The sequence below is a fragment of the Carassius gibelio genome, chromosome A18 (genome assembly GCF_023724105.1).
Source record: "Carassius gibelio isolate Cgi1373 ecotype wild population from Czech Republic chromosome A18, carGib1.2-hapl.c, whole genome shotgun sequence".
Taxonomy (NCBI): Eukaryota; Metazoa; Chordata; class Actinopteri; order Cypriniformes; family Cyprinidae; genus Carassius; species Carassius gibelio.
The window spans coordinates 7,733,750-7,761,255 of record NC_068388.1 but is presented as its reverse complement, the minus strand read 5'-3'; the positions used below and the strand labels follow the sequence as shown (position 1 = coordinate 7,761,255).

Genomic DNA, 27,506 nt, shown 5'->3' with positions numbered 1-27,506 from the left:
CCCCGCCCTTTCCCTTAGATTAAGACTTCTCTCTATTCTTTAGGAAATGTTTTTCTCAGCATCTTTGTGAATAGAATAACATGTTTTGTGAATACAGGCCCAAAGTTATCTTAGAACATTAGCAATTTTTTCCTGTTGCTCTTTTATTCTCTTTAAGAGGTTCCAGATGTTTCTTCTGCAGTTCCCTCTATAAATTGATTTCATCCTGCAACGTGTGAGAAAAGAGGCATTAAAACATATCAGTTGATATTTATGTAATGCTAATTTCTAATCAGCGAGATGGTAAAAAAAAAAAAAATTGTTGTAGTTTAGTGTACTATTGAAATGGTAGTTTAGTGTGGTCAAATGGTAAATTTAAAGTGTGAATATTAGAATTTCTATTTTATAACGTGGATATTCGGTTATTTAAGAAACATTGCAAAGTTTTTTACCATCAAATTTATCATCAAATTTTATCTCTTTAATGCATCCTTGCTGAAGTCTTACTGTGCCAACTGAAAAAGAAAACGCTGGAAGGAACACTGGAAGGAAAATAAAAAAAAGTTACCTATGATTGAAAGAATTGTTCCCACCATGAGAAATGCATAGAGTACACTCATGATTGCTGCGATTTTAATCTGTGTGTCAGATTTCAGTTTAAAGCACAGGATGAGGTAGACAGTAGGGGGCACTATGGCCAAATCTAGGGCTATATTTTCATCCACATTCAAGTTGAACACAAAGCTTCCTGCAAGATAAAGCACTTTAATAAATATTTTGGACAAATGTTACTGTTAAAACATCACTATGATGCCATATTTCTAAAACAAAATAATACATCTAATAAGGACAAATTTACTGGAAACCTTATCTGATATCATGAGACAGATACTGGCAGGGCCCAGGATGGAAGGGACAATGCTGATAATCTGGTACAAGATGTAAGGTTTTGAGATAGAGCTTCCTTCCTCTGAGAGGTCAGTTCTCCTGAACCCAAGAGGTCAATGGTGTTGGCCAAGGTAGAGGGTCCCCAGCGTCTGCGCTGGTTGTAGAACTCTTTAAATTCCTGTGGAGCATTGGTGTATGCATCAGATGCTGCGTTATACTCCACCCTCCAGCCCTGCTGCAGCAGCAGAGTGCACAACCAGCGGTCCTCACCTGACATTACACCAAACAGATGGGGAATTATGTTAGTCTAGGTTTAATTGGTATTATTTGTCAGTTGTTAGATTCAAGCAGACCTTGATCACACTGGACGTATTGGCTGGCTTCATTGGCTTTGGTTGTGTATCTCTTCATGACATTGTCGTCCATGAGTGCGGCTCCTCTAAAAAGACTGAAACATCCAGGACTGCACAGCACACAGCCGAACACGTGCTCTGCAGTCTTTTGTAGCCAGTGGCCTACTGCATATTCAAACTTCTGATACCACACCATGGGCCCTTCAAGCATAGTGAAGAAATTATCTCAGTCAATTCATCCCTGTTCATCTATAAATAAGTAGTCTCTTGTGAAGTTTTAGAATAGATCTTTTGTCTGATTCCAGAATAGTGGATGTCAGATTTTATTTATTAATTGTAGAATTTAGTAGTGTACTTAATATAGACTAGACCATGTTTTCATGGTTTTCAAAGACGAGTATATGTCTACCCTTAAGAAAAAGAAGTTTATTCAAGTGTATTATTAGTATATTTCTTTTCAACTAAAAATAGGAAAGTATGCTTTTAGTTTACTTTTTATGTACTTCTCAGAAATGGGCTTCATGTACTCCTCAGAAATATACTTAAAATTACATGACTTATACTTGACTTATACTTACAATAACTCTAAATATATTTGAGCTATACTCATAGAATCCAAGTTTTTATTATTATACGTAGATGGCGCTAGTAAACATCTGTACAGAAAAAAAAAAAAACACAAGTGAAGAAGAAAAAAGAAACAACAGATACTGGCACATGTAACACGATCATCTGACATGAAACCATCAAAACTGTAACCTTATAGAAGTCAACCGATGAAGAGTTAATAGTTACATTCAAGCTTTGGGGTGTTGATCGACTCCATCTACATTTTGATTATAATTCTGAATCCAATTCATAGTCCTTTTCAGCTTTTTGTTCAAAATTGTATTCCTTAATTTTTTTTTTCAACTTACCCACATTAAAGTGTTTTTAAAAAAAGAAAGCATGAAGCTAGAATAAAATGTTTCTGTTTACAAGCAGATAACCTGTTCTTTCTTTGGATGTTTTGTATGTTCAGATATTCATACAACAAAATACGTACAAAATACAAACCTACTGTAAATAGGGACATAGTAGTATACTTAAAGTATGATGTAAAGTTCACTTAAAGAAAATATGAATATACTTGTTGTATAAAACTACTAAATTAGTAGTTTACTGGGACTATACTTCAAAGTGTACAAATTATTTAATTAGTAAACTATCAGTATACATAAGTTCACTTTTAGTATAATTGCAGTACAAACTACAAAACAGAGTTAAACTACTGTTATACTTAAAGTTTACTTAAAAGTATACTTTTATATTCTAAAAATAGCACACTTTCAAGTACTGTATACTACTAGAACACTGATATTTGTATAATTGCTACATAAAGTATACTTAAAATATACTTCAACTTTACTTAAGTATACTTAGTAAAATAAACTTAAAGTATACTACTTTTTGGTAAGGGAGGCCCTGGACTTCTCCCCCTCCATTCTTCGAGATATCCACCCGGAATAGGGAACGAGATGTTGCGGTGACGTCACCGTATGGGAAAACCTCTTGGTGTGATGAATGTCTGAAGCCCTGTACCATCCCTCCAATCTTATTGGCCAAATAGCACTTTGCACCGCCTTACGCAGGCGTTATAGTATACCTCCATGCTCTACTATTTAATGATAATAAGGAAACGCTAACAAGGTACGGAATGGCCCTAACCACAGCATCTTGTTCCCTATTCAGGGAACTGTGGTTACATACATAACTGACATATTCCCTTTCATAGGTCACTTCGATGCTGCGGTGACATCACTGTATGGAAATGCTATACCATCACGTCTGACGTACCTGAGATAGCTGGGATCCAAGGAAAGCATATGCTCAAACGGAAAGAACCTGAGAGCCAGGAGCCATCCTCACATACAGGCTGTAAAATTTGACAAAAGTGCACGTTGAGGTCCATCCTGCTGCAGCACATATATCATCCATAGAAGACCCACAAATGAAGGCTTGTGATTAAGCCACCGTCCTCGTAAAATGAGCTTGAATTCCTAAGTGCAAAGCAAAGCCGCATGCCTCATAGGCTAAGTATATAGCCTCCACCAGCTAATGGGACATGTGTTGCTTTGTGACAGCACAACCTTTATTTTTACTCCCAAAACAACTGAACAGCTGGTCGGACTCACGCCATCGGGCTGTACAATCAACAAAGATCTTAGCGCCCTCACAGGACAAATGCTTAAATCTCCTAACACCGCCTTCGTGGGGAAGAAAGCCTCCAAGACCACCTGCTGGAAGCAAAAAGGATTTGAATCAACCTCAGGGACATAGTCAGGCCTTGGTCACAACAAAACTTTCACAAATCCTGGTGCAAAATCCATGCACGAAAAGGAAATAGAAAGAGCTTGTAAATCCCCAACTCTTTTGAGGGAGGATAAAGCTAAAACTAGGACTGTCTTTAGAGTCAGGATTTGTTTTAGTTTTTTGACAATTTCCAAGGGCTCAAACAGATGTCCTGCTCAGATGATTCAGCACAAGATCTCGATGAGAGCATCCTCGAGTCTGTGATTGTACTAATACCAGACAATAGTCAAGGTAATTTAGCACACGAAGCCGTGAAGCACGGAATTTATACGCCTCTAAATCAAATCTGAGGAACTTCCTTTGTCTTGTAATTTGTTTTACCATCAGCATCTTGAATTTGCATGTCCTGCGTGCAAGATTCAAATGGTGTAAATCCAATATTTGTCGTGAGCCACCATCTTTTTTTTCTTTTTTTTTTGCCACAACAAAATATCGGAAATGAACAAGACCGTGACAGCGCAAGCACACCCGCCAAAAAGCAATCTACAACAGTCTTACTTTTGTGGCTCTCATGGCAGTAAATAATATGATCAACAGGTCAGTACAGATATTTCATAAAAACATTAAAACAAGCAGGGTTATGAAAGAACCCTTTAAAAGACTCACACCATGTCCATGGCCGTAGCCAGGCTTTGAAAATTAGTGAGGTCCTGGGGGTTTCTATAATAACCCCCTTATTATATAACTGTGCTATAATGACCCTGTGTCTTCAGTCTGTGAAAGAAAGAAATCCAGCAACTATTTTTTGAAAGACACTGATTAAAACCGAAGTACTTGATATTGTCAATAACTTTAAGAATAAAACATCAAGAGACAGTAATGATATTGATATGTTTTTAATTAAACAATTAATTGTAGAAATAGTAGATCCCATAGTATATATTTCCAATCTCTCTCTGAAATTGGGTTTTTTTTTCCCACAAAGATGAAAATAGCTAAAGTCGTTCCTATCTTTGAAGCTGGTGAACAGAATCTTTACACTAATTATAGGCCAATTTCATTGCTTCCCCAATTTTCTAAAATTCGGGAGAAGATATTTTCCACCAGATTGGACAGTTTTATTGATAAACATGGGATCTTAACTGATAGTCAATAAGGTTTTAGATCAAATCGTTCTACATCTCTGGCTCTAATTGACCTGGTGGAAGAATTAACAACTAGTATTGATGATAAGAAGTTGCTATAGGTGTATTCATTGACCTTAAAGAGGCCTTTGATACAATGGATCATCACATTTTGCTTCAAAAATTGGAAACGAATGGAATTAGAGGAATAGGGCTAAATTGGATTACAAGCTATTTAGATCATAGACAACAATTTGTGCAGATGGGAGAGGTAAAGTCAAAGCTCCAAAATACAATATATGGTGTACTGATGATAAGAAGTTGCTATAGGTGTATTCATTGACCTTAAAGAGGCCTTTGATACAATAGATCATCACATTTTGCTTCAAAAATTGGAAACGTATGGAATTAGAGGAATAGGGCTAAATTGGATTACAAGCTATTTAGATCATAGACAACAATTTGTGCAGATGGGAGAGGTAAAGTCAAAGCTCCAAAATACAATATATGGTGTACCACAAGGTTCAATACTAGGACCAAAATTATTTATATTATACATAAATGATATTGTCAAAACTTCTGATTTGTTGAAATTCGTAATCTTTGCAGATGATACAAATATATTTTGTGAAGGAGAAGGGGCGGATCTAGAAAAATATTGATGGGGTGGCAAGAAGGGGGCAGGAATTTTTGAGGGGTGGCACTGGCAACATATGGCAGACGTATATACAGTTGCTGGTCGTATAATTAGAATATCTTCAAAAAGTTTATTTCACGAATTCCCTTCAAAAAGTTAAATGTGTATATTAAATTAATTCCTTATACAGAAACTGATATATTTCAAATGTTTATTTCTTTTAATTTTGATGATTATACCTGACAACTAAGGAAAATCCAAAATTCAGTATCTCAGAAAATTAAAAGTATGAGCATGTACAGCACTCTATACTTAGTCTTACTGCAGCAATACGCCGTGGCATGGAGTCGATCAGTCTGTGGCACTGCTCAGGTGTTATGAGAGCCCAGGTTGCTCTGATAGTGGCCTTCAGCTCTTCTGCATTCTTGGGTCTGGCATATCACATCTTCCTCTTCCCAATACCCCATAGATTTTCTATGGGGTTAAGGTCAGGCGAGTTTGCTGGCCAATTAAAAACAGGGACACCATGGTCCTTAAACCAGATACCGGTAGCTTTGGCAATGTGTGCAGGTGTGAAGTCCTGTTGGAAAATGAAATCTGCATCTCCATAAAGTTTGTCAGCATTAGGAAGCATGAAGTGCTCTAAAACTTCCTGGTATACAGCTGTGTTTTCCTTTGACCTCAGAAAACACAGTGGACCAACACCAGCAGATGACATGGACCCCAAACCATCACTGACTGTGGAAAATTTACACTGGACCTCAAGCAACGTGGATTGTGTGCCTCTCCTCTCTTCCTCCAGACTCTGGGACCCCGATTTCCAAAGGAAATGCAAAATTTACTTTCATCAGAGAACATAACTTTGGACCACTCAGCAGCAGTCCAGTCCTTTTTGAAGCGAGATATTCTAATATTCTAATTTTCTGAGATACTGAATTTGGGATTATCCTTAGTTGTAGGTTATAAACATCAAAATTAAAGGAAATAAACATTAAATATATCAGTCTGTGGGTAATGAATGAATATAATACACAAGTTTCACCTTTTTAATGGAATTCGTGAAATAAATCAACTTTTTGATGATATTCTAATTATATGACCAGCACCTGTATACTGAATTTAGTCACAGTTATCACAGTTTGATGTGGTCTTGTCCTGGTGGTCCTCTGAGACAAGGTATTTACAGGGGATCTGTATCTGGGGCTCTAGTTGTCCTGGTCTCCGCTGTCTTTCAGGGCAGTAGAGGTCCTTTCTAGGTGCTGATCCACCATCTGGTCTGGATACGTACTGGATCTGGGTGACTGCAATGACCCTCTGGTCTGGATACATACTGGATCTGGTGGCCACGGTGACCTCGGAACAAGAGAGAAACAGACAAATATTAGCGTAGATGCCATTCTTCTAATGATGTAGAAGGTACATGTTATGTGAAGTGGAAGTGTTTCCGGTTCCGGTTTACCTTATTAATGCAGCCTAAAAATCCTTTAACGGATTTGGATATTAAAAGCATTTTAGTATGTTATGTATGTGTATGCCAGGTTAGAGGGGGGGGGGGGTGAAATGCTCGTTTTCACTCAAAATCCTGTTAATCTTGAGTACCTATAGAGTAGTAGTGCATCCTTCATAACTCCAAAAAGTATTTAGTTTTATTATATTCATAAGAGAAAGATAGTCTTTACCGATTTTTCCTGGAAAAACAAGAGCGTCTGGAGGCGTGACGTGTGGGCAGAGCTAAAGAATCATGAGCGTGAGTAGGCTTTTGCGTTGAGAGCGTTTGGAAGCTGTGACAGCTGTGAAGGCTGAAACTGAACGAGAGCAGCAGCAGCAACGACTCGCTCCGAGCGGGGCTCGAACCCGGGTCTCCGATGGGAGGCGGACGCACTAACAAGGAGGCAGAGATATTTTAAGCAGTTTTACTCACCGCCTGTGGTTCCAACACACAATCGTGACCCTTTTTCCTTGGGATTGCATCATCCTTAAGAAATAAACGATACGCAAATCCGTCGTCAAACTGGGCTTTGTTTGTAAAAAAAAACATTTTAGAAATGCAGGGAACAAACACAAACACTTGCACAACTCCGTTGATCCTCTGTAAAAATAAACTCCATCCACTGGTCCCTTAATGCTGTTTTTTCTTTGGTAATCTGTGCAGGGTTGTCTTGCCCTGGCAACCAAAAACTAGAGATGTTCCGATACCCTTTTTCTCTTCCCGATACCGATTCCGATACCTGGGCTCAGGGTATCGGCCGATACCGAGTACTGATCCGATACCTGGGTGTATATCTGTATATACAGCTGTATATACTACTAGCCCTGTGTAAATTGCTAGAATTTTTTTATGGTGTGCTTCAGACAGATCCCTCAATAAAACATGAACAAATACATGGTGAACTACTGTATTTATTACAGTATTTTTATTATCTAACATGAATTTGACAGTATTATTTATTTTCTTATGCAAAAAAGAACTTCAAATGCAGCCAAAAATCTAACACCGCAAACTAAAAAAGGTATTTAAGTTTTACAATATAACTGTATAAAAAAACTGCAACAAATAAGTCTAGGAATATAAAAAAAGATCTATTAATCAGATAATCTCTAACAAGTAAAAAACAAGTAAAAAACAAGCAACCATCTAGGCATAATTATTATTATTATAGAGATGTATTATTATTACTGTAGGCTACAACAGTAGCTTTATATATTGTCAATTTACTCATGTAAACCAAACATTTATTTTAATGGGCTGCCATGAAGATCTTTGAGTGTCTGTGTTTATGATATGACAGTATTCTCAAATGAAACGGTAAATTCTCATGAAGTGACGGTTTATGCGTTCGTGTCCTCATGACACACAGCAGAGACTACAAAACAGCGAGCTCTCGCGCATCTGTGCCAGTCACCCACAGAGATGTAGATTTTGCGGGAGTAATATTTAAATAGTATTTTGCAGTTTAATATTCACAGACACTAGTATATATTCGGCTACTGTCTGGAGCCCTGCGTTTTGACTTACACGGAAGCGACTGAACGCAGTTGCCGGTACTGAATATACTTGAGAGTCTGTAACTACCGGTACTACAGAGACATACTGCTAACCACTGATCTATAATATAGTAGCGGCTTCACTGTCTTTTGGCAGTTTAGAATGTGATGAGTGATCCAGTCATATATAGATAAGGGCTGCTAACGCGTTTTCATTTCTTCTTCGCTGCTCTAAACAGGGGTTGCTTGTGGCAACACAGCACAACTTCCTGTGTTTTCAATGCATTTTGAGCAGCGAAGAAGAACCGTGCAGCGGTTAGGCAAAGCTTGCGGTCATAACTAGGTCTTTTTTAAGAAAATGGTATCGGATCGGTATATGAGTTCATGTACTCGCCGATGCCGATGCCAGAATTTGTTGTGGTATCGGAGATATTTCCGATACTAGTATCGGAATCGGAACAACTCTACCAAAAACACACTCCTTTTGTGACATTTCGCGACGCTCTCGCTCTGATCAGTGAATGTCTGTGCTCAGCCTCTCAGTGCTCTGCTATACGGGAGCGCGCGCTCTTCCGGCAGACGTGCCTTAGGACCCATATAAGGAAATTCCGCTCCATCTAACGTCACACAGACCAATACTCGAAAAAAACTTTCCGAAACTTGTGACAAACCGGAAGGAGTATTTTTGGAACAGAAATACTCCTACAAACGTACAACTTAATTTTTGAAATTTTTTTGTCCATGTTTAGCATGGGAATCCAACTCTTTAACAGTGTAAAAAACTCAGTATGCATTAAATAGCATTTCACCCCCCCTTTAAAGAGATGGGTCTTTAATCTAGATTTAAACTGCAAGAGTGTGTCTGCCTCCCGAACAATTTTAGGTAGGTTATTCCAGAGTTTAGGCGCCAAATAGGAAAAGGACCTGCCACCCGCAGTTGATTTTGATTATCTAGGTATTATCAAATTGCCTGAGTTTTGAGAACGTAGCGGACGTAGAGGAGTATAATGTAAAAGGAGCTCATTCTCATAGTCCATATCGAGATTTGATTAAATGTACAGCCTACTTTAGATTTATTCCTTCAAAAATGTCCGAATTCCGTGACGTTCTGCTTTATACAGCAAGTTCATTTGTGACTGAATCCCCGTCGCTTCGCAAACACAGACGGGGTGAATTTATGAATGAAAGTGTGAAATTTCTGACAAAACGAAGTTGTTACGTATCCTCACGCTTTTTAAAAGTGTATCATGTATTAGACTACACAACTAGGCTAGCACTGTGCTTTCATTATAGCTTAATTTCTTGATAGATTGATAATCCATTTTACCACTGTCCTCATGTGTCTCCTTGCGGCTGGTTCCCTCGCTTCGCGCGCACTTTTTTTTTGTTTGTTTTCCAAACAAACCAGTCTCTTGCCGCTCTGGCGCCCTCTCGCGCTGCTGCATTCACTGCAGTCGGCCAATGGAGATTTGTGCTTGTAAATTTTTTAATTGGCCATAACTTTTAATTCGTTGCTGCTAGCAGGGGTGGCAAGGCTTTCTTCTAGGGTGGCATTTGCCACCCCATGCCACCCCGGTAGATCCGCCCCTGTTCCTTATGTATCATTGTGATGATTTTATCAGCAGTTTGCAGAGGTGAGTAAGTGATGTAATGCTAAATTTCTTCAAATGTGTTCAGATGAGGAAACAAAATCATTTACTTCCTAGATAGCCTGAAGGTGAATACATTTGCAGCCAATTTTCATTATTGGGTGAACTATTCATTTAATGCCCATGGTTTGGCCTGTTGTTCAAGTGTCCTCTTAATATTTAGCCTGTTATACTAAATATACTGTTTATAAATAATTTCACAATGCAGTTTACTGATAAACACATATATTTGGGCACAAAACAAGAGTGACCACAGGTCAGGCAGTAGGCTACAGATTTTGAGAATCTTAAAATATTTTCAGACAAAACACAAACAGACATAAAATGTAAAAAGCCACAAAATTTCCAGATGAAAGAAAGCAGATTTAAAACAAAGTTGCCAAGTAGCAAAGGCCAGGAAAACATTTTCAAAGGTATTACAATATAAAAATGTGTACATCAGTCTTTTCTTGAAGAGCTGATAATGTCTTTAAAATCTTACATGAAGTTTGACAATATATTATGTTTACATTACATACTTTAACAGTCCTCTTCTCTGAAAAGTGTGTGAACTCCTCTCTTTGGCAGCTTAGTAAAAGTCTCTGGCATTTCTCCTTCACTTCCCCATTTTGTGTAAATTTTCTCTTCCACAAAGTCACTGAACGTCCCAGATCTCACAGAGGAGTGGGGTGAACTTGTGGTCGCTCATGCGCCACGACTCCAGCACTTCAGCGTGGTGGTGGTTGAGGGTGCGAAGCTCAGTCAGACGACCGAGAAGCCGTGCAAAGTGCTGGGGTTCGTGGGGGTGCTGTAGTTTACAGACCTTCCTCAGCACCTCCAACATTGGCTCCTGCAGACGCTCTACTGCCTCCTGGTCCTTTACATATGGTCTGTCTGTTGTTTAGAAAGAACAGATTCAGTCACATGAAACCAATTTGATTTCGTTATGGCCTTCTGAAGCATGAAACATAGACAAAAATGCGCTTTTCAGTTGTGACCTCCATTAATCATTAACCATATACCTTATTATTTGAACAGTTCAAACTGATTTCATAAAAACCAAAACTGGGTTTTAAATGGGATAAAATGTTTCCATCACATGATGCTTTAGCCTTGGTGAGCGTTAGAGACTTATGTATAAAATGTATAAAAAATAAAAATAAAATGATCCGCATTCTGAAATGTTAAAACATTAGGTGACAGATGGCATCTCACCTGGTGAGAGGATTGTGATAGCAGTGAGGAGAGCATGTTCCTCTTGCATCATCTGTAGCTCCCCAATGCTTTTATAGAAGTTAAACATGGGTGTGATAAACTCTTCAGATATCCCTGTGGAGGAAATAACGATTTTCATATAGATATAGTCATTTATTACCACCTGTAACCACTTTCGAAACATAATTCTTTGAAGCCAAGAGACCAAGGCACACATTTACATTCCAGCTATGATTTAAAGTTAAATGCCATGCCTTCTTTACTAGACTAAAGCTCACATTACATAATGCACTGTAATCTTACTTCCATAAATTCCGTTTGAGCTTCAATAAATAAATCTTATAGGCACCCGTCAAGTATTCAGTAGTAAAATGTCTTTGTTGAATGTTTGAAATGAAGTGTGTTTTTATAACTGGCCTATATTATTCTGAGGCCTCAGGGTGGCGGTGTTTCCTATTTTTAAAAGTGACTAGGAGTGTCCTATGAATTCACTAAATCACACAATTTCCTCTTTGAAAGAATCTTTCCATCCATTATATAAAATGTAGGCATATTGCATTTTAAATAATGCTCTTTTTAATCTACTTTCATCTTGTTGCCTCAGGGAAAAAAAAAATCTAAACCTCCTTAAAACTAGAATAAATTAAGCAAAATTGTGAAAGATTGTTTTTTTTTTCATGAATTTGCCAGTGATGTGAGAAAATGTATTTAAAATACACTTTTAAAGAACACTGTTCATATCTTGCACAAGTAAATTCATCTTTTTTAGGGAACAGATATATTCTCACTGGACAAAAATGAGAAACGAGACAAAATATATCTTAAGAAGATGATTTTGCTGTGTATTCACTGTCTGCTTTGGAAGAGACTTTCTGAAAGTCCCTCAGTGTGCAATGGTAGATCATCAGGGGTCGTGACCTTCTTGCTTTCTATTGTCTGTTAGGTCAGAGCTGATCTGATTCTGGCCTCGGATCCCCACAGCTGTTGCGTTTCCACATTCAGTGGAAATCCCAGTAACAGCAGTTCATTTGAAGCCTGTCTTTGAAGGGCTTTCCTGTTTTGTGTGAGGCCTTTGTCTTTATCATTATCATTGATATAATTATCATACTTTACTGGCTATGTGAGCTGAGAGCTCTTTTCTGATGTAAAGCATTCGGTGTGAAGAGCCATAAGGGTTTGGTTTACAGACCGACCAATCAGGGAATCCCTCAGTGGGAGATGACACACTGAAGACATCAGTAGGGAAAATTTCTTAGCTCAGCTTACCATAATGTTTATATGAAAGAAAAACATTGCCACTAGAGTGGAAAAAACTCTTCAAAAACTCAGTATATAGGTACAAACAGTCACCACCACTGATAGAGAGAATGATTGCAGCATGTGGACTCCGTTCACAGTTTCATTAATTTCCCTTCAGATGAAAGGATAACCTTTGTCATAACTTTCCAAAAAAAGAAGGGAGCAAAAAAAAATAACTGAAAAACAGACACATCACGAAGGCTTCATGCCAGAGTAATGTCAGAGGTGCTGAGAGCCAGAGAGTGGGACAATAGGCCTCTCGATGTTTAGATAGAGAACAATAGCCTCTTTAGACAGTGTGTCTATTTCTCCCACACTGGCCTTTTGCGTGAATATTCCCGAGCCCATACTGCAGAGAAGAAGAGTGATGGACTCAAACAGTCTGCATTTATCTGCCTGTTTAGAAATATTACTGACTGGATGGTCCGTCACGGCTTTTCAAATATTGAGAGGCTGAAAGCAATTTTGAAATAAAGGTGATTCAGTGTGCACCGTAGGAGGGCTGTATTGCGATGCTTTTAAGAGACCGAATTGATCATGCATCCTTCTTTAACCACATCTCTTCTACAAAAAAGATGTCATAAAGCAAAAGCAGAAGATATAATATTGTCCAGCTATATGAGGGCTTTCCTCTTTGTGCTGTTCCTGGCAGTCATCCAGTGCTTAGACTTCTGTGAAACCGAAACTAGTTGGACTTTAGTGTCCTTTTACTCATGTAATGTACACCACGGGATTTTCAAGATGGCAAATTTCCTGTCGTTATTTAGGGCGGACACATACATTATTAATGTAACGTGCCTAGTGAACTTTATGGACTTTGTTCTGGGCTCTGAGGATCTCAACAAGTATGTGGCATACAAGATTGAAACCCAATCCCAGAGCCATCATTCATTTGAACGTGCCATAAAAGCAGATAAAGGTCATGAGTCGCGCTGTAAATTATGCTGCAATCCAAATAATGAACTCACCACTCTGTCTGATCCTGTCTTCTAGTACCTCTGTGTGTCCGTTGGGCAGCTTCTTGGAGAAGACCTGGGCTGAACGCAGAAACATTGCCTCTACGGCAGAACCTTTTAATAAAGCGATCTGATCTTCATGATCCAGAGATTGAAAACCTGCTCAGAATACAAGAACCCCGGTAAGCATGTTTGGACTGGAGGACTGGAGTTAGTGCATTCTCCTCTTCACATCACTGTCATATAAAAAGTGTCACATGACCATTTCTTGAACTTATGTGATTTAATTGTATTTTATTTTTAAACAAGTGGTATTGAAATTGCAATAGAAATAGCTAATCTAGAATTTGAAAAACATTACCTGGTATATTTTTTGTGAACTCAACCAGCACCTGAACATGACTAGTAGCCATTTCAGTCAGTAGAAGGAAGTTTTCTTCTGCGTTAAATTGTTCTTGTAGCTTTGGACAGGATAGAAGGAGGAAAAATCATGCAAATAAGCCACTGTTTTGTGACATTGGGGTGGTGATAACCTCAGTTATGTAATGATTTAACAGCGATAAGAACAGGCCAAGTTGTAAATTGACTTTCAACAGTAGTATTTGGATGTTTTGTGTATTAAAGAATCATAAAAAGTAAAATAAGATTTAAAAGTTTTTTTGGTTTTTTTTTTGAGAAGACATACCAGTTTTCTCGCCATATCCTGAGGGATGCGATGTTTGTTGTGAGCGTCAACTACATAACTTATTAAAGCCTGCTGGTCTTGGCTCAGTTCTATATTCTCCTGAAATGAGAAAATGTGCCAAAAATCATACATTTATAAAACTGGATTTGGAGGCATTTGGATCATGGACCATCCAGCTATGTGGAATAAGAAATAAAGATTAGTGGTGTAATTCTTTCATAACTAGACAACTTTTGATCCTGCACAGCAATTTTACAACCTTCTTCATAAAATAATCTTTTAAAAGTAACCGTATATGTGAGCAAAAGTGAGAAGAACAATGGTAAAGAGAATCGAGGTTGACCTTTAAACTTTGATAGCACTTAAATAAAAAGTTAGTTTGCAATTATGCCTGAAACATTATACGTTAGCACAGCGCCATGAAAACTGAAAAACTGAACATTAAAAAAAAAAAAAAATTACAGTATTTTTGTTTGTTTTGAAAGTGGAGATTTTCTAGAAAATTATAATAATCAGCCAATTAGACAGCACCTGTGTTCTTACCTTGGAGGGTTTAGTGGTAGATACAACTTGTTTAGCATCTCGACTGTCACCAACATCATCCCCTGTACTTTCGTCAGATGAGGCCTTGGTGTTTTTCCTCAGCCTTTTGGATTTGCACTGAATTTCAGTTAACAAGCCTGAGGATGCAAATACATATTGGACAGATTGACTATTTAAATGCAAACTATTTTTCTATAAGGTTTACTGTATGCACAACATATTTTGGACTCTGTTTTGTGCTACAAGAATTAGTATTGGAAACAATAAAATTGTTATATTTTATCTCTTTCAGCAATATAGAAGTAAATCTCAATACATTATTCATGAGCAACAGAAGCTTAGAAAATACAGCTTCTTCCTTTCTTCCACAGTCTAATCTCAAGTAAATCAATATTATTTGAACACAAACCATCTGATATAATTTATTGCCCCCCCAAAAAACAGCTAGTTACATTCTCGTTGAAAAATAAATTAAGTATTTTTTTTTACTATTCCAGTTAATAACTTTTATTGAAAACTGCTGTTCTAGAGTTTATAGTGTCTCATCTGATTTCACAATATGCGTGACTCTCGGGTTATATTAGTTGAACAGGAATACGTTTTACAATGTTTGCAGTGTTCTTACTCACACTCTGCCAGCATGCCCATCTCTTTGCATTTCCTGAGTCGACACTCTTGGCATTTCCTGCGCATGTACATGTCCATCTCACAGTTTCCTCCACTCTTGCATTTATATACAGCATTCTTTGTGATGCTTCTTCTGAAGAAACCTGGAAGGAATAGCACAGCATCAACAACCGAATAACTGAAAATGTTCAAAATGCCACACATTTCACATATAGTACACTATAATGTTCCAGCGGGATCCAGATTTTTGATAGAATGTCATGTAGTGACCCAACACAGAAAAAACTGCTAAAGCTAAAAGTGACAAAACATAGAAATGTATTAATATTACCACGAACTGCAAAGCCCAAACAGTATGCATTTCTAACATAGGTTACACAGAAAAACATTAAAAAAAATGTCTCTTGAATTTAGTTGCATTTTATGTAGCCTAGGTCAACCCAACCTACCCCCCCCCCCCCCCCCCCAACTGTTTCACATTATTAATCGTTTTACGTGGATCAAATTTGCATTTTATTATTGACATTTAGCTTTGTTTTTTTTTTTTGCACTGTCATTTAGCATTGCACCCTTATCAGAACAGCCATTTTTGTGAGTGACACAGAGAGTGGCAGATCAGATGGCAAGAATAGACATTATAGGCATTCAGGAGCAGATTTCATTGCTTAATTATTTTCTCCATAACCATTCAAATTCAAATTGCTTTATTTGCATGACTTACTTTGTAGGTACAGTATTGCCAAAGCATTACAGGGATTATAATCAAACTATTCTCTAATTCTGAAAACCATAATAAAGAAAAATAGAAGCAACTGTGGCCACCATACAAGTCTAAACTATTAGGAGAAACAAGAAGGCCACTTTGTAAACACAGATCAAGGAATAGGTTCATTGCAGCCCATGTAACATATGGTGTAATGTTTAAGACATTACGTTCTGTACTGTAATACTGATACCCTTGGATGCTTGATTTTCAGTTCTAGGCAGCAGACAAACATGTGCAGTTGTTTTTGGAACAGGTAATTATTCCAGCATGAGCACAATGACACACATTAACTTTGCATGGTGGCATGTGGCTCTGGTTGCCTACATCATTATTCAGCAGAAAGCTGAGAGGGAACCCAATCCAAACTGAACGTGAAGGAGCACCGAACCCAGCCAAGTCTGTGGGACTTGGGACACATAGCCCAGCATCTGCCCTTTGGACATTGTCCATGCACAGGTGGAATTACACTTACAGTCATTCAGCCAATGATTTTCCAATGAGCTAAATTTGACGCATGGGATTCCATGTCAATAATTACGTCCTTCATAAGCTATGTAGCCATGGATACAATGTAAGACCAGGCACACTATGAGATCTATGAAAGTTCAAGGGTGAACAAAGAGTTCACAGAACAAAGATGCAGCTTTAAATTGTTATTATATATATATATATATATATATATATATATATATATATATATATATGACTTTGAATGTCTTATTAGACCTGTTATATATGCAATCCAATAATTTGCTAAAAATGTACAACACCAAAACAAAATTTTAACACATTTCAACATTTAATTTGCTATTTTTATACTATTTTAACTATATATGTTGTCATATAAACTTTTCAGGAAGTATACTGATCTTACATATATAGTTGTAAACTCTATCTGTTTGATTCACTAAAAAGACTCATTAGTGAAATTTGTTTGGGAATCAGACTCTCCTTACAAAAATAAGCTTTTTTTTTAAGTGTGCTATTAGTATACTTCTATACAAATGTGCTTTATTGTACTTCTCAGAAATATACTTAAAATTACATTTAAGTATACTAGACTTAGGCCATGTTCACACGTACATGAGTATTTTTATAAACTGAGTTTTTCCTTTTTCTGTTTAAAAAAAAAAATCTCTGTCCACATGAAAACGTGACGTTGGCCAATCAGAAGCCTGGAAATGTTTCCAGTAGGCTGGCTCCAACGTCACAAGCCAAAAACACAAGTTTTGCAGATAACACTGCAACCAGAGTTCTTGCAAGACTTTATCCTGGCAGGCGTTTTCAAAAATGTTCGGTTTCAGTGACCTGGTGATGCATTCCGTGTGGACGAATGGCCAAACTGCATAGAAAAAGCTGTATTTTTTTAAATAACCACGTTCGTGTTGAAAGGGACTTATTTATATTTACTTATACTTAGGGCCCTATTTTAACGATCTGAAACGCAAGTGTCAAAGCGCGAAGCGCAAGTAAGTTTGTGGGCGGGTCTCGGCGCTGTTGCTATTTTCCCGGCGGGATAAATGGATCTTGCGCCCGGCGCAAATCTAAAATGGGTTGGTCTGAAGTAGCTTCATTATTCATAGGTGTGGTTTGGGCGTAACGTGAAATAAACCAATCAGAGCGTCATCCAACATTCCCTTTAAAAGCAGGTGCGCAAGTTCCATTATGGATTGCTATTATTATGGCGTATTTACCAGGCGCACGCCAGGAGCGGTTCACAGCCGAGGAGACTGATGTTCTTGTAAGAGCAATGAAAGACAGAGAAGTTGTGTTGTATGAGGATGGGAGAAACCCACCCAAAATAGCGTCGGTTAAACAGTCGTGGGAGGAAATAGCCACAATTGTTTCATCGATTTTTTTTTTTTTCCTGGTTCTTGACGGACAAACCAATTTGTCAGATGTCCTTAAATACATGACCTCAAACAGGTCTGATCCTTAATTACTACAATTAGCCTGAATAATTTGTAAGCTAGATTTATGCCTATTTTTTCACATCTTCGTGGCACACCACAATGATTTCCGTCATCTCATGTGTTAATATTTTTTTTTAAGTGTAACAATTTATGATTTGCAAAAATAACTGTTGCATCTGTGTAGATTACATGAGCAAAGTGTATGCGCGTTGTGCACGCTATACATTATGGTCAAGCATGCGCCCTTAAAATAGCATAATGAACAACGCGCAACGCGCCACTGACTTTAGACTAGGTTTTTTCTGGTCAGTGGCGCAATTGTTTAATGGTACAGCAAAATAGCACCAGGGATTGTTTGCGCCGGAACACGCCTCCTTTTTTGCGCTGAACCGCCCAGGGAGCGCAAGTTCATTCACTAGTTTAGCGACGTGCTTCTGTGGAGGGAAAAGCGCGCTTTGCGCGGGTGCAAAATAGGAATGACACATGCGTCGGTGTACAAAGTCAATTGCGCTGGGTGCAAGATAGGGCCCTTAGTCTATATATTTGAGCGTAGGTTTATAATCCCCAGGTTTAGAACAAAAAGACACAAAAACAGTTTTGTTCCTGCAGCCATTACTTTGAGGAATAGGTTATAGCTTATAGTGTACTTGGTTTTTATGTATTTTTTGTATGTGGAGACTACTGAAATTAATTATAATTATTATTATTATTGTTATTATTAATATTAATACATATATATATATATATTTTGTTTCTCTCTCTCTTCGTTTTTATGTATGTATTATTTATTCTGGACCGATAATAACTTTTTGATGCTGTAGTTTTTGATTATGTGTGATATGTGGTCTGTTTCATATGTGTGTATGAGGACTCTACTGCAAACTAAATCTACCTTCGGGTATAAATAAAGGAACTTGAACTTGAACTTGAACTTGAGCTATACTTGTGCTCTGGGAATCCGTGTTTTCATTGTTATACTGTAGGGGGCGCTATTACTCATCTAGTGTAAAGAATTTCCAAAGAAGAAACCGAAACACAGATGCTTCCACTTGTAATCTAACATGATCATAAGACATAAAACATCAACAAAACTGTGTAACGTTATGGAATGAAATGTCGACCTACGCAGAGCTTTTTATTCTTTATTTTGATGTTTTGTATGTTCAGATATTTATATAACAAAATGGATAATGATTAATACCTAAATAGGGACATAGCAATACTTAAAGTGTGATGTAAAGTTCACTTAAAGAAAATATAAGACTATACTAGAAAATACTTACAACATAAAGTATACTTTAAAATATACTTGAACTTTACTTAAGTATACTTAATGAAATAAACTTGAAGTAAACTTCTTTTTTGGTAAGGATGCACGGATTGCGCTGTATTTTTTAATTCACTAAAAAGAGCTGACTCATTAGAGTCAACTATTCGTGAATCATGCTACAATGGTCGCATTGTATGGATTTGATTCACTACAAGGAAGTGCTCTTAAAATATATTTGTTTGGGAATCAGTCTGCACTGTTCAATCTGTATGAATTTTTTAATTCACTGAAAGCATTCAACAAATTAGATTCATTGTCATGCTGTATGATTCAGTAAAATATCCACAAAGATTAATTTCTTATGTAAATCAACTACTGGTCATTCTGTAAGGTTTTGATTCCCAAAAAGAATCAGCTTATAAGATTCATTGTTGAATTCGTTGAATTTTTTTTTTTTTTTTTTTTACAGAACAGATTCTGTTCCTGACCCTACTAAAACCTTGTTCAGAAATACATGTTTTCATGACTGAAAAATACTGTAAATTATGGGATTCACCTTTACATCCTTCACATGTGAGCGCATTGTAGTGATACCCTGATGCTTTATCTCCACAGACCACACACAGTTCCTCGCCTTTGCTCCTTCCAGGGTGGGCTGCGTGTCTGGACCTTTTACACACAGTTGGGACAACAGGGCAAGACTCATCCAGCTCATTATCAAAGCCCCCCTCCAACGGTCCTTTCCTCATCTCAAACACGGCGGAGGGAGAGTACCACTCCTCCCCACTGTACTGTGGGTAGCAATGCTGACTGGAGTAGAATGATGGTGATGACATGGAGGGCTCCACTGAGGTGTACTGCATGCTGGGATAGCTGGTGAAGGGCATGACTTCCTGGTCCTGTAGCAAAGGACTGGTATGCTCTGCCAGAATATCTGAGGAGAAGATGGCAGGAGTGAGCAGAGCATGTCAGTTTACATGTGTCATGGAGATGCAAAGCTCAAGTTCACCTTACTGTTAGCCCAGCACGTTGTGCTAATAGGTCTTATGCCAACACAACAATTAGAGATACTACAACACGCTAAGGTACTGTTACCTTGCAGACATCATCAGGGCCATTAAGATCTCCAATACCTCATTAGTGAGTATTAAAATCCATCTAGGAACATAAGCAGCCCCTGTCAAACTAGTAGCAGTGGACTGTATGAAATGTACATAATACAGAAGTCGAACACACCCAGAAATAATAAAAAAGAAATCATTAACCAAGGACACTCTGGATTTACACAATACTACTGTCTGAGGGAGTTTTGTACAGTTTAGATTTGACTGTAATTTGACTAAAGAGTGGGAGGTAGGTTTAAAGACATTCACTTACTGTTTTTGTCTCTATTATTTACAAGGCCAAAGACATACTTTTACACAAGTACACAAATGCATACTTAAGTGCTTGGTCATGGTGTTGATCTGTACTCCAGGGGGCACTATACTTGACTTTAAATACCCATGGTGTTAAAGTATAAAAATGCAAATTCATCTATTTTTTTCTAAATGCATCTTATAGATCTTTCTGTAAATGACTCATCAATGCTTGATCCTTTTTTTATTTTGAGCTCGTTATTTTTTATCGAAATGTCATAACTCGGTCTTCCAGTGAAACAACCTTTTTTATTTAGAATTTTTTTTAGTGTAATTTCTCTCGGATGTACAGAATATGGAAGAAAAGATCTGTTGCCACTTCTGTTACATTGCGATCTGTTTGTTCCTATAAACTTGTAGACTTGCAACTTGCTTAGCAACATTGTTTGTCCACATTGACATTAGTTGACGTAAAAGAGAAAACTGACCATAAAAGAAAACTCTTTGCTCTAATATCCACTACAGCACCTCTTGTGGCAATGCTGAGAACTTAACTTGCACTTTCTGTTACGTATTGGATTATAAACTATGTTCTGACCTATTTTAGAATGCAGTGGCATTGGAAATAAACTTAGAATACCTAAAAGTGACTAAAAATTTTATATATTTTGATATTATGTTATTTGCATGTTTCAAGCCAAACTCCATCAGGTCATGCACACTTTTCCCACTTGTGTTCATGATTAACAATTATGAAAAAACTAATGTAGTCCATTTGTTAACAGTGACAACTTTTTCAGAACTGTGAAAGACTCATTGATATCTCATTGGCAATTCAATAACTTTAAAGTAAAAAATATGTTTAAAACATTTCTACTGTATCTATACTAAATTTAATCAATAACACATACTATAATATACAAACTGTTTCAGTATCATGAGATGGTACTGACCTGAAGCCTTCTCCTGAACCATGGCCATTTCAGTGCGACCCAGTAAGGGTACAGATGATCATTAGCTGTATTGATTACTAAACATCCAGCTGTATCTTCAATGCCTCAGCCTGTGTCTATGTATCTCTTTTCACAAAGTATGCTTCCTGAACACCTTCATACTTCATACATAAATGCTAGTGTGAACAAAGGTTGCTATAGTTGCTCATTAACCTGACGGTCACAACTCCCTGTCTCATTACAGGATGTTTTATAAATGTCATCTAGGACAAAACATGCCGACACGTGGTTGTAAAATTAAAGGTGACAGTTTTACTTTTTTGCTTCTGCTAATGAGATAAAAAAAAGTATATAGTTTATATCATAGTTTCTGACTCATAGTCTTATATCATCACCCACCATGACAAAATAGCATTAGCATAACATAATAAAGAAATGAATGTGATTTCAAATATACTCACCAAAAAAGTGTGAACTCTCTGATAGGGGGAACACATCACTGGGTGGGATCTGTAAAGGTCCCACCACATTGACGTCATGGCCCACCCACTCATTCATTCAGAAGCCTGTGTGTTGAGTCTTACTGCCCAAAGATCCCTCAGTCCAGAATGGAAGTGATGAAAGGGATAATCCTGTGTTTTCAAGACAATAACAAATGGAGGAAGTGGTGTCTTTTACTTACAAATAGGCAGTTTTTATGGAACAATATGGTAATGACACAATACAGTAAAAAACGTTCCTTAAATTGTTACACTTTGATTTAAGTACTGCTTCTCAGAAAAAGAAAAAAATAATAATAACAAGTGAACTTTTATATTACAGCAATATCATTCCGGTTCAATTTAGATTTCCTTGAGATTAGGAGGACAAGGTCCTGAAGTCATGTCATAAAACTAGAACATAGCATTCTAACCAATTATTGTGTGTTTTTTTTTTTTTAACTATGAAATACTATAGATGATAGCAGTTACCTTTGCTCCAGTCAAAACTCTAGCCGTTTCTTTCCATACACTATAAAGTCTGGCATTAGATTTCATGATGTCTCCTTTTTCCATTTTTTTCAAACACCTAAAGTCTCCTTTTAGATAATTCAAACTGTTTAGATATTATGCCACAATATTTCATCCAGTAATCTGAGATGTATTGTTTCTGTACATGCCAGTTTAGACCAAGCAAGCTCTTTAGTTTTAGTTTCTGAAACCTAACCGGTATGGAGGGAGCTTGTCTATATCATTCTGTGCTAAAATGAAGTCTAATGTCAAATTACTTCAACAACACCAGAACATTAAATAAGGTTTTAATTACTTCAGCTTTGGCACAGTGAAACTGGGTTTTAATTGCTTTACTTCACAGCACTAATACTTTAAGAAACCATATATTACACACAATGAACTTTTTCCAGGAAATAAAACATAATGGATGTGTTTTTGGTATAGGCTGCAGTCCGTTATGTTTTATAATGTGTTTTCCATACTCATGCACATATCATATAAATTAAGTGAAGCCTCATCAATGGCATGTTTATATATATATGGAACGTTTTATTTAATCACCCACATATATGATTCATTTTCATTTAATTCACCACAAAAAACAAACTGAATTATTCATTTTCAGATTATTATGCATTCATGGAAGGTTTGTTCTCAAAAGTTCATATATTAGTCCTCAGCATCCATGTGTCTCCTTTTCTGTTCCTGAACACCTTCATACTTCTATTAACATATTTACTGACAAAACTGATATAAAAATTATAATTAAACTTTATCTGGAGTACTTGTGCACAATACACATTTCTTATTATTAAGCCTAAAATGTGTTTTAAAGTATCTTCTGATGAAGATTTTGTGATCTTTGAATAATATTGGTCTTTAAATGCAACATATTTATAGTGTACTGTACCTGAAGTATACCTGCAATAGTTCCACTTTAGCACAATCAATCATACAGTACTTCAGAATTTCTTTAGCTGGACATCAGTACTACTTCTGCACAATTAGAGTGCATTAAGTACAATATTAATCGTTCCAGTTTAGCAGACTTTTTTTAGTATACTAAATGTACAATTGCATTACATTATTTGAAACAGTATAAAGCAATTCTAGAAACAGCAGCAATGCTCTCTTTCTATCAACAGTGCAGTTTAAGACATTCCCACCTTAATCATAAATAATACAGGAGGAAACACCGGTTCTTTTAAGAAAAGTCACAGTGTTGTGATTAAGGATATGTTAGACCTCAGTGTTATGAACTACTATGAAACCAGGTCTCAGTTGTTAGCGATATTGATTGATACATCAGTCACAACAACAAGATTCCCATATAAGACTTTTTCTATAATTAGTACAGCCCAAAATTTCCCATGAGCCTAAATGCTAGTACACACGGAGGGTCCCCAGAACATAGCGCCATTCCAAATCAATAAGTCTCCACACCTGCCCTGATCACCAACAGTAATAAAAAAATGATTTATTTTAGTAACGTATTAGAAATATAATTTTCTTACCTATTACTCTAACAGACTCTGCACACTCTTGGACTGGGTCTTGATATTTGAAGCCATCAGTATTAGGAAACTGACATCAAGCAGAGTCCGTGCAGCAACTAGACAGTTCTCTGAGTGGATGGGGTCATTGGGAAACGGGACAGTGGTTATTAATTAAACTATCTATCTGTTTCTCTTCATGAGAACTAGCCATCCCTCCCTCTCACATCAGCTCCAAACTTTAGCTTACAGGCCTACAAATGCAGCATTACCTCCTTAGTAAGAGATATCAGTACAGCACACCCTTCTTCCCAATGCATTCCCCAAAGATGCACACTCAATGATGCTAGTCTCTCGTGTGATTTAAAGCGTTTGGACAGAAATACACCAGCTCTGCTTTAGCTCATCACTGAAAACTTTGATATCTGATACTTGTCTTTGAATAATGAGCTTGATCTTTGTTAGTTTAGTTCAAAAATTATGCATTGCCTTTTGGTTACAGTACATATAGTGGGATATTAGTGTGTTTAATGTGGAGCTGAAAAGAAATGCAACCTTCTTCAGGGTCTGATGAATTGCCCAATAATCAGTTCCTGCAACCTGGCTCATGTTGTTATAAACGGGGATGATGACACATTTTACAACACATGGCAGGCTGACATTAGTGGTAGTTCCTAGAATTAAGCTTTAAATTATCTGTTGCATAGAGTGCTACTTAAAGAAACTCCCAAAATAAACAGTTAAAAGATATGATTGTCTCATTTGTGTTCCTAACTTTGAAATTGTAAGAGTATGTTATTTTAGATAAAAGGTTCAAAATCTTCATTCGGTAAAGGATTTTTAGTAATACTTCATGATTGTTATAGTAATATATAAATATTTATAAAATGTAATAACACAACTTATAATACTTGTTCATTCTAATGAATTTTTATTTTTTGGGGGGAGGGGGGTAGAACTGGCAATCGTAAAATGTTTTGCACTTTTTGTGCTATGTGGGATCCTCTAAATAAATAAAAACAAAATTGACAAAAACATATTTTTAATCACTGAAAAAAAAACAAATAAAATTTTATTTAAATATCTAGATGAATAAACCTAAAGAACATTATATAATTCTAGAAACTTTGCCTTGGTTACTAAATACTTTTGTTTTTTAATATATATATATATATATATATATATTATTACTATTTGGAATACATAAGCAAAAACTGAAGTAACTATCTAAATAGTAGTATTAAAAAAATATTGACAAATAAATTAAATTTAAACTGAAATATATAAAAATAAAAGCTAATTACTATAATTTCAATATATAAAAAAATGTATGTGTAAAAATACGTCACGTCACATCACAATAACTGATACTAATAATATCAACTCTTGTACCTATCGAGGAAAAACACACACCTTAATTAATATTTAAATTTTTTATAACTGAATACAAATGATTAGTAACAGACTTAAAAAAAATTTACTGAAATTGAACATTGCATGTTTAATTTGTTTGTTTACAGAACCCCTGCCATTTCCTCCTCTAAAACAGTAGCCTAGTTTAATTTTGTTGAAAAAATGAATACAACACTATAAGAATGTTTTTGCAAAGTTAAAGATTATTGGAGTACAGTTTACAAGTAAATACTTTTTCAGTCAGTCTGCTTCAGATTTTCATGTCAAATTCAGTTTTACTTGCTGTTTCTTTGTAATCATTTGTGAAATTTCACTCACAATTTCTGAGTGAAAATAGTTTCAAAATCCTACACCATTTTTCCCCAACGTAAAAATGCATAGATGATATAATGTATTCTCTATGCCATGACATTTACATGAGTCACACCCCACTTAAAAGATGTAATTTGACCAAAACATGATGAAGACCAGCGTCTCATTGCAGATGTATCTAAAAACAAGCTCTTAATCATTTACCGGCTGTTGCTCCATCCACAAAGGGCCCTTCTGAGAGTCAACATACAGCACTCTGAAATAAACAAAACCTTTGCCGTAGGCTGGCGGCTGTTTGTGGAGCAGACATGCTGAGTTTGGAGGGTGGGGGAGGTATGGATGGCCTTGTGAGAAGAACACGTTCATGGCTCCATTAAAAAAACTATTATCAAACACTTCAGCTATTTTGTGGGTCACACAGCACTACAGTATGTGCATTTTTTAAAAGGACATCCATTATTTGTTTACGAAATGTCATATTGCAATATATTTTACCATCATAGTGAGGTGTCTAAGTGTCCACTGCTTAGTCTTTCTCTATGTGGTTTGATAAACCCAAGCCAAAGCAAACTAAAAGGTCTGAAATCTAAAACATTCTGAGTAATTACAGATGAAACATTGCATTTCGGAGAAGCTCATGGAGAGTTGCTGTCACCTGAAGCCCCTTTTCTTTGACATCTAGTAGTTAACCTTAAATAAAAAGTGCTTACTGTTTTAGAACCACACATCAAATCATAAAAGCAAGATGTAGAGATAAGACCATCAAACAGTAGTACAAACTGGTAAGAGGCTTCATATCAGCATGTTAAACATGAGCTGCCAAGGACTGTGGCACAAAAAATGCCATTACACACCATAACAACGTCTACAACCAACTCGAGGGGCTGAATAAGAACTACACAAAGTTTATGCTTGATTATGTTGGCACTGGAGTGTACATTTTATGATGGCAATAACATTAAATGTTCTTTTTAAACTGGATAAAATAAAATTTGAGGATCGTTAAATATATATATTTTTTTAAATAAAAAATGGCAACCCATCAGGGTAATTTAGTGTGAGTAAAACTGATTTAAAAAAAATAATTCCTTAAAATAAAAAGGGGGGAAAAAATTAATATTCTTAATATTTTAGATTCAATTTGACTTATCCTAAACAAAAAATCAAATGTTGCCTTGCGTGACAACTAATCGAAATAAGTTCAAGTTACTAATTGGAAAGAAAAATAAAAATAAATATATAACTGAACTAAAACCTGCACTAAATTATTTATTAATCTTAAATAGTAATATTAAATAAATTAACAAATAAAACTAATAAAAATTTCAAAAAGCACAAAAAAAGACTAAACAGTTTATTAAAAGTAAAACACAACTGAAAAAATAAAACAATAAAAGATAATTCAAAATATTATTAAACTAGTATAGTAATAAAACAACTCAGCCCGTCAGGTTTGTATATTTAGCAGTATAATAGTATATCATTGTTATAAAATAATAATATCATTGTTTTTTTAAGAATATATGATTATTATAATTTTTGTATTATTATTATATTTTGTTAATATTTAACTGGACCGATTGTAAAGTGTATTTCTCTCTCTTTTTTCTTTCTTTTTTTTCTTTTTTATGAAAACTGTTCAGTTTTCTGTGACAAAGTGTTTGTGTTTCATTTCAATGTCGTGCCCCAATAAAGAGAATATTTGTTGCCAAGTAGTTCACAAAGCTTTGGGTGGTCTGGCTAATTTGTGGTACATTGTAAAATGCAGCTGTGAACATAGAATAGCGATAACGTGAGGGATGTTTACTCATAACTGACAGAAACC

At 36.3% G+C, this 27,506-nt stretch overlaps 1 protein-coding gene and 1 pseudogene across 2 annotated transcripts; both read right to left on the bottom strand.

Moving 5' to 3' along the window:
* Positions 1 to 200: 200 nt before the first annotated feature.
* Positions 201 to 1,416, bottom strand: LOC127934098 (chitin synthase chs-1-like; annotated as a pseudogene).
* Positions 1,417 to 10,115: 8,699 nt separating this feature from the next.
* On the bottom strand, positions 10,116 to 24,108 carry LOC127934714 (bile acid receptor-like). Of its 2 annotated transcripts, XM_052532277.1 has the most exons (10): positions 23,978 to 24,108; positions 21,933 to 22,103; positions 19,717 to 20,094; positions 15,214 to 15,354; positions 14,585 to 14,721; positions 14,042 to 14,140; positions 13,718 to 13,817; positions 13,369 to 13,515; positions 11,102 to 11,215; positions 10,116 to 10,780 (listed from the first exon to the last, which is right to left on the bottom strand). In XM_052532277.1, exons 2-10 carry the CDS (start codon positions 22,027 to 22,029, stop codon positions 10,542 to 10,544), a joined length of 1,452 nt encoding a protein of 483 aa, XP_052388237.1. In that variant the 5' UTR covers positions 22,030 to 22,103; positions 23,978 to 24,108; the 3' UTR covers positions 10,116 to 10,541. The 2 variants fall into 2 exon arrangements, with proteins under 2 accessions (XP_052388237.1, XP_052388238.1); XM_052532278.1 differs by lacking the exons at positions 21,933 to 22,103; positions 23,978 to 24,108 and adding an exon at positions 21,472 to 21,639.
* Between the last annotated feature and the right edge of the window lie 3,398 nt (positions 24,109 to 27,506).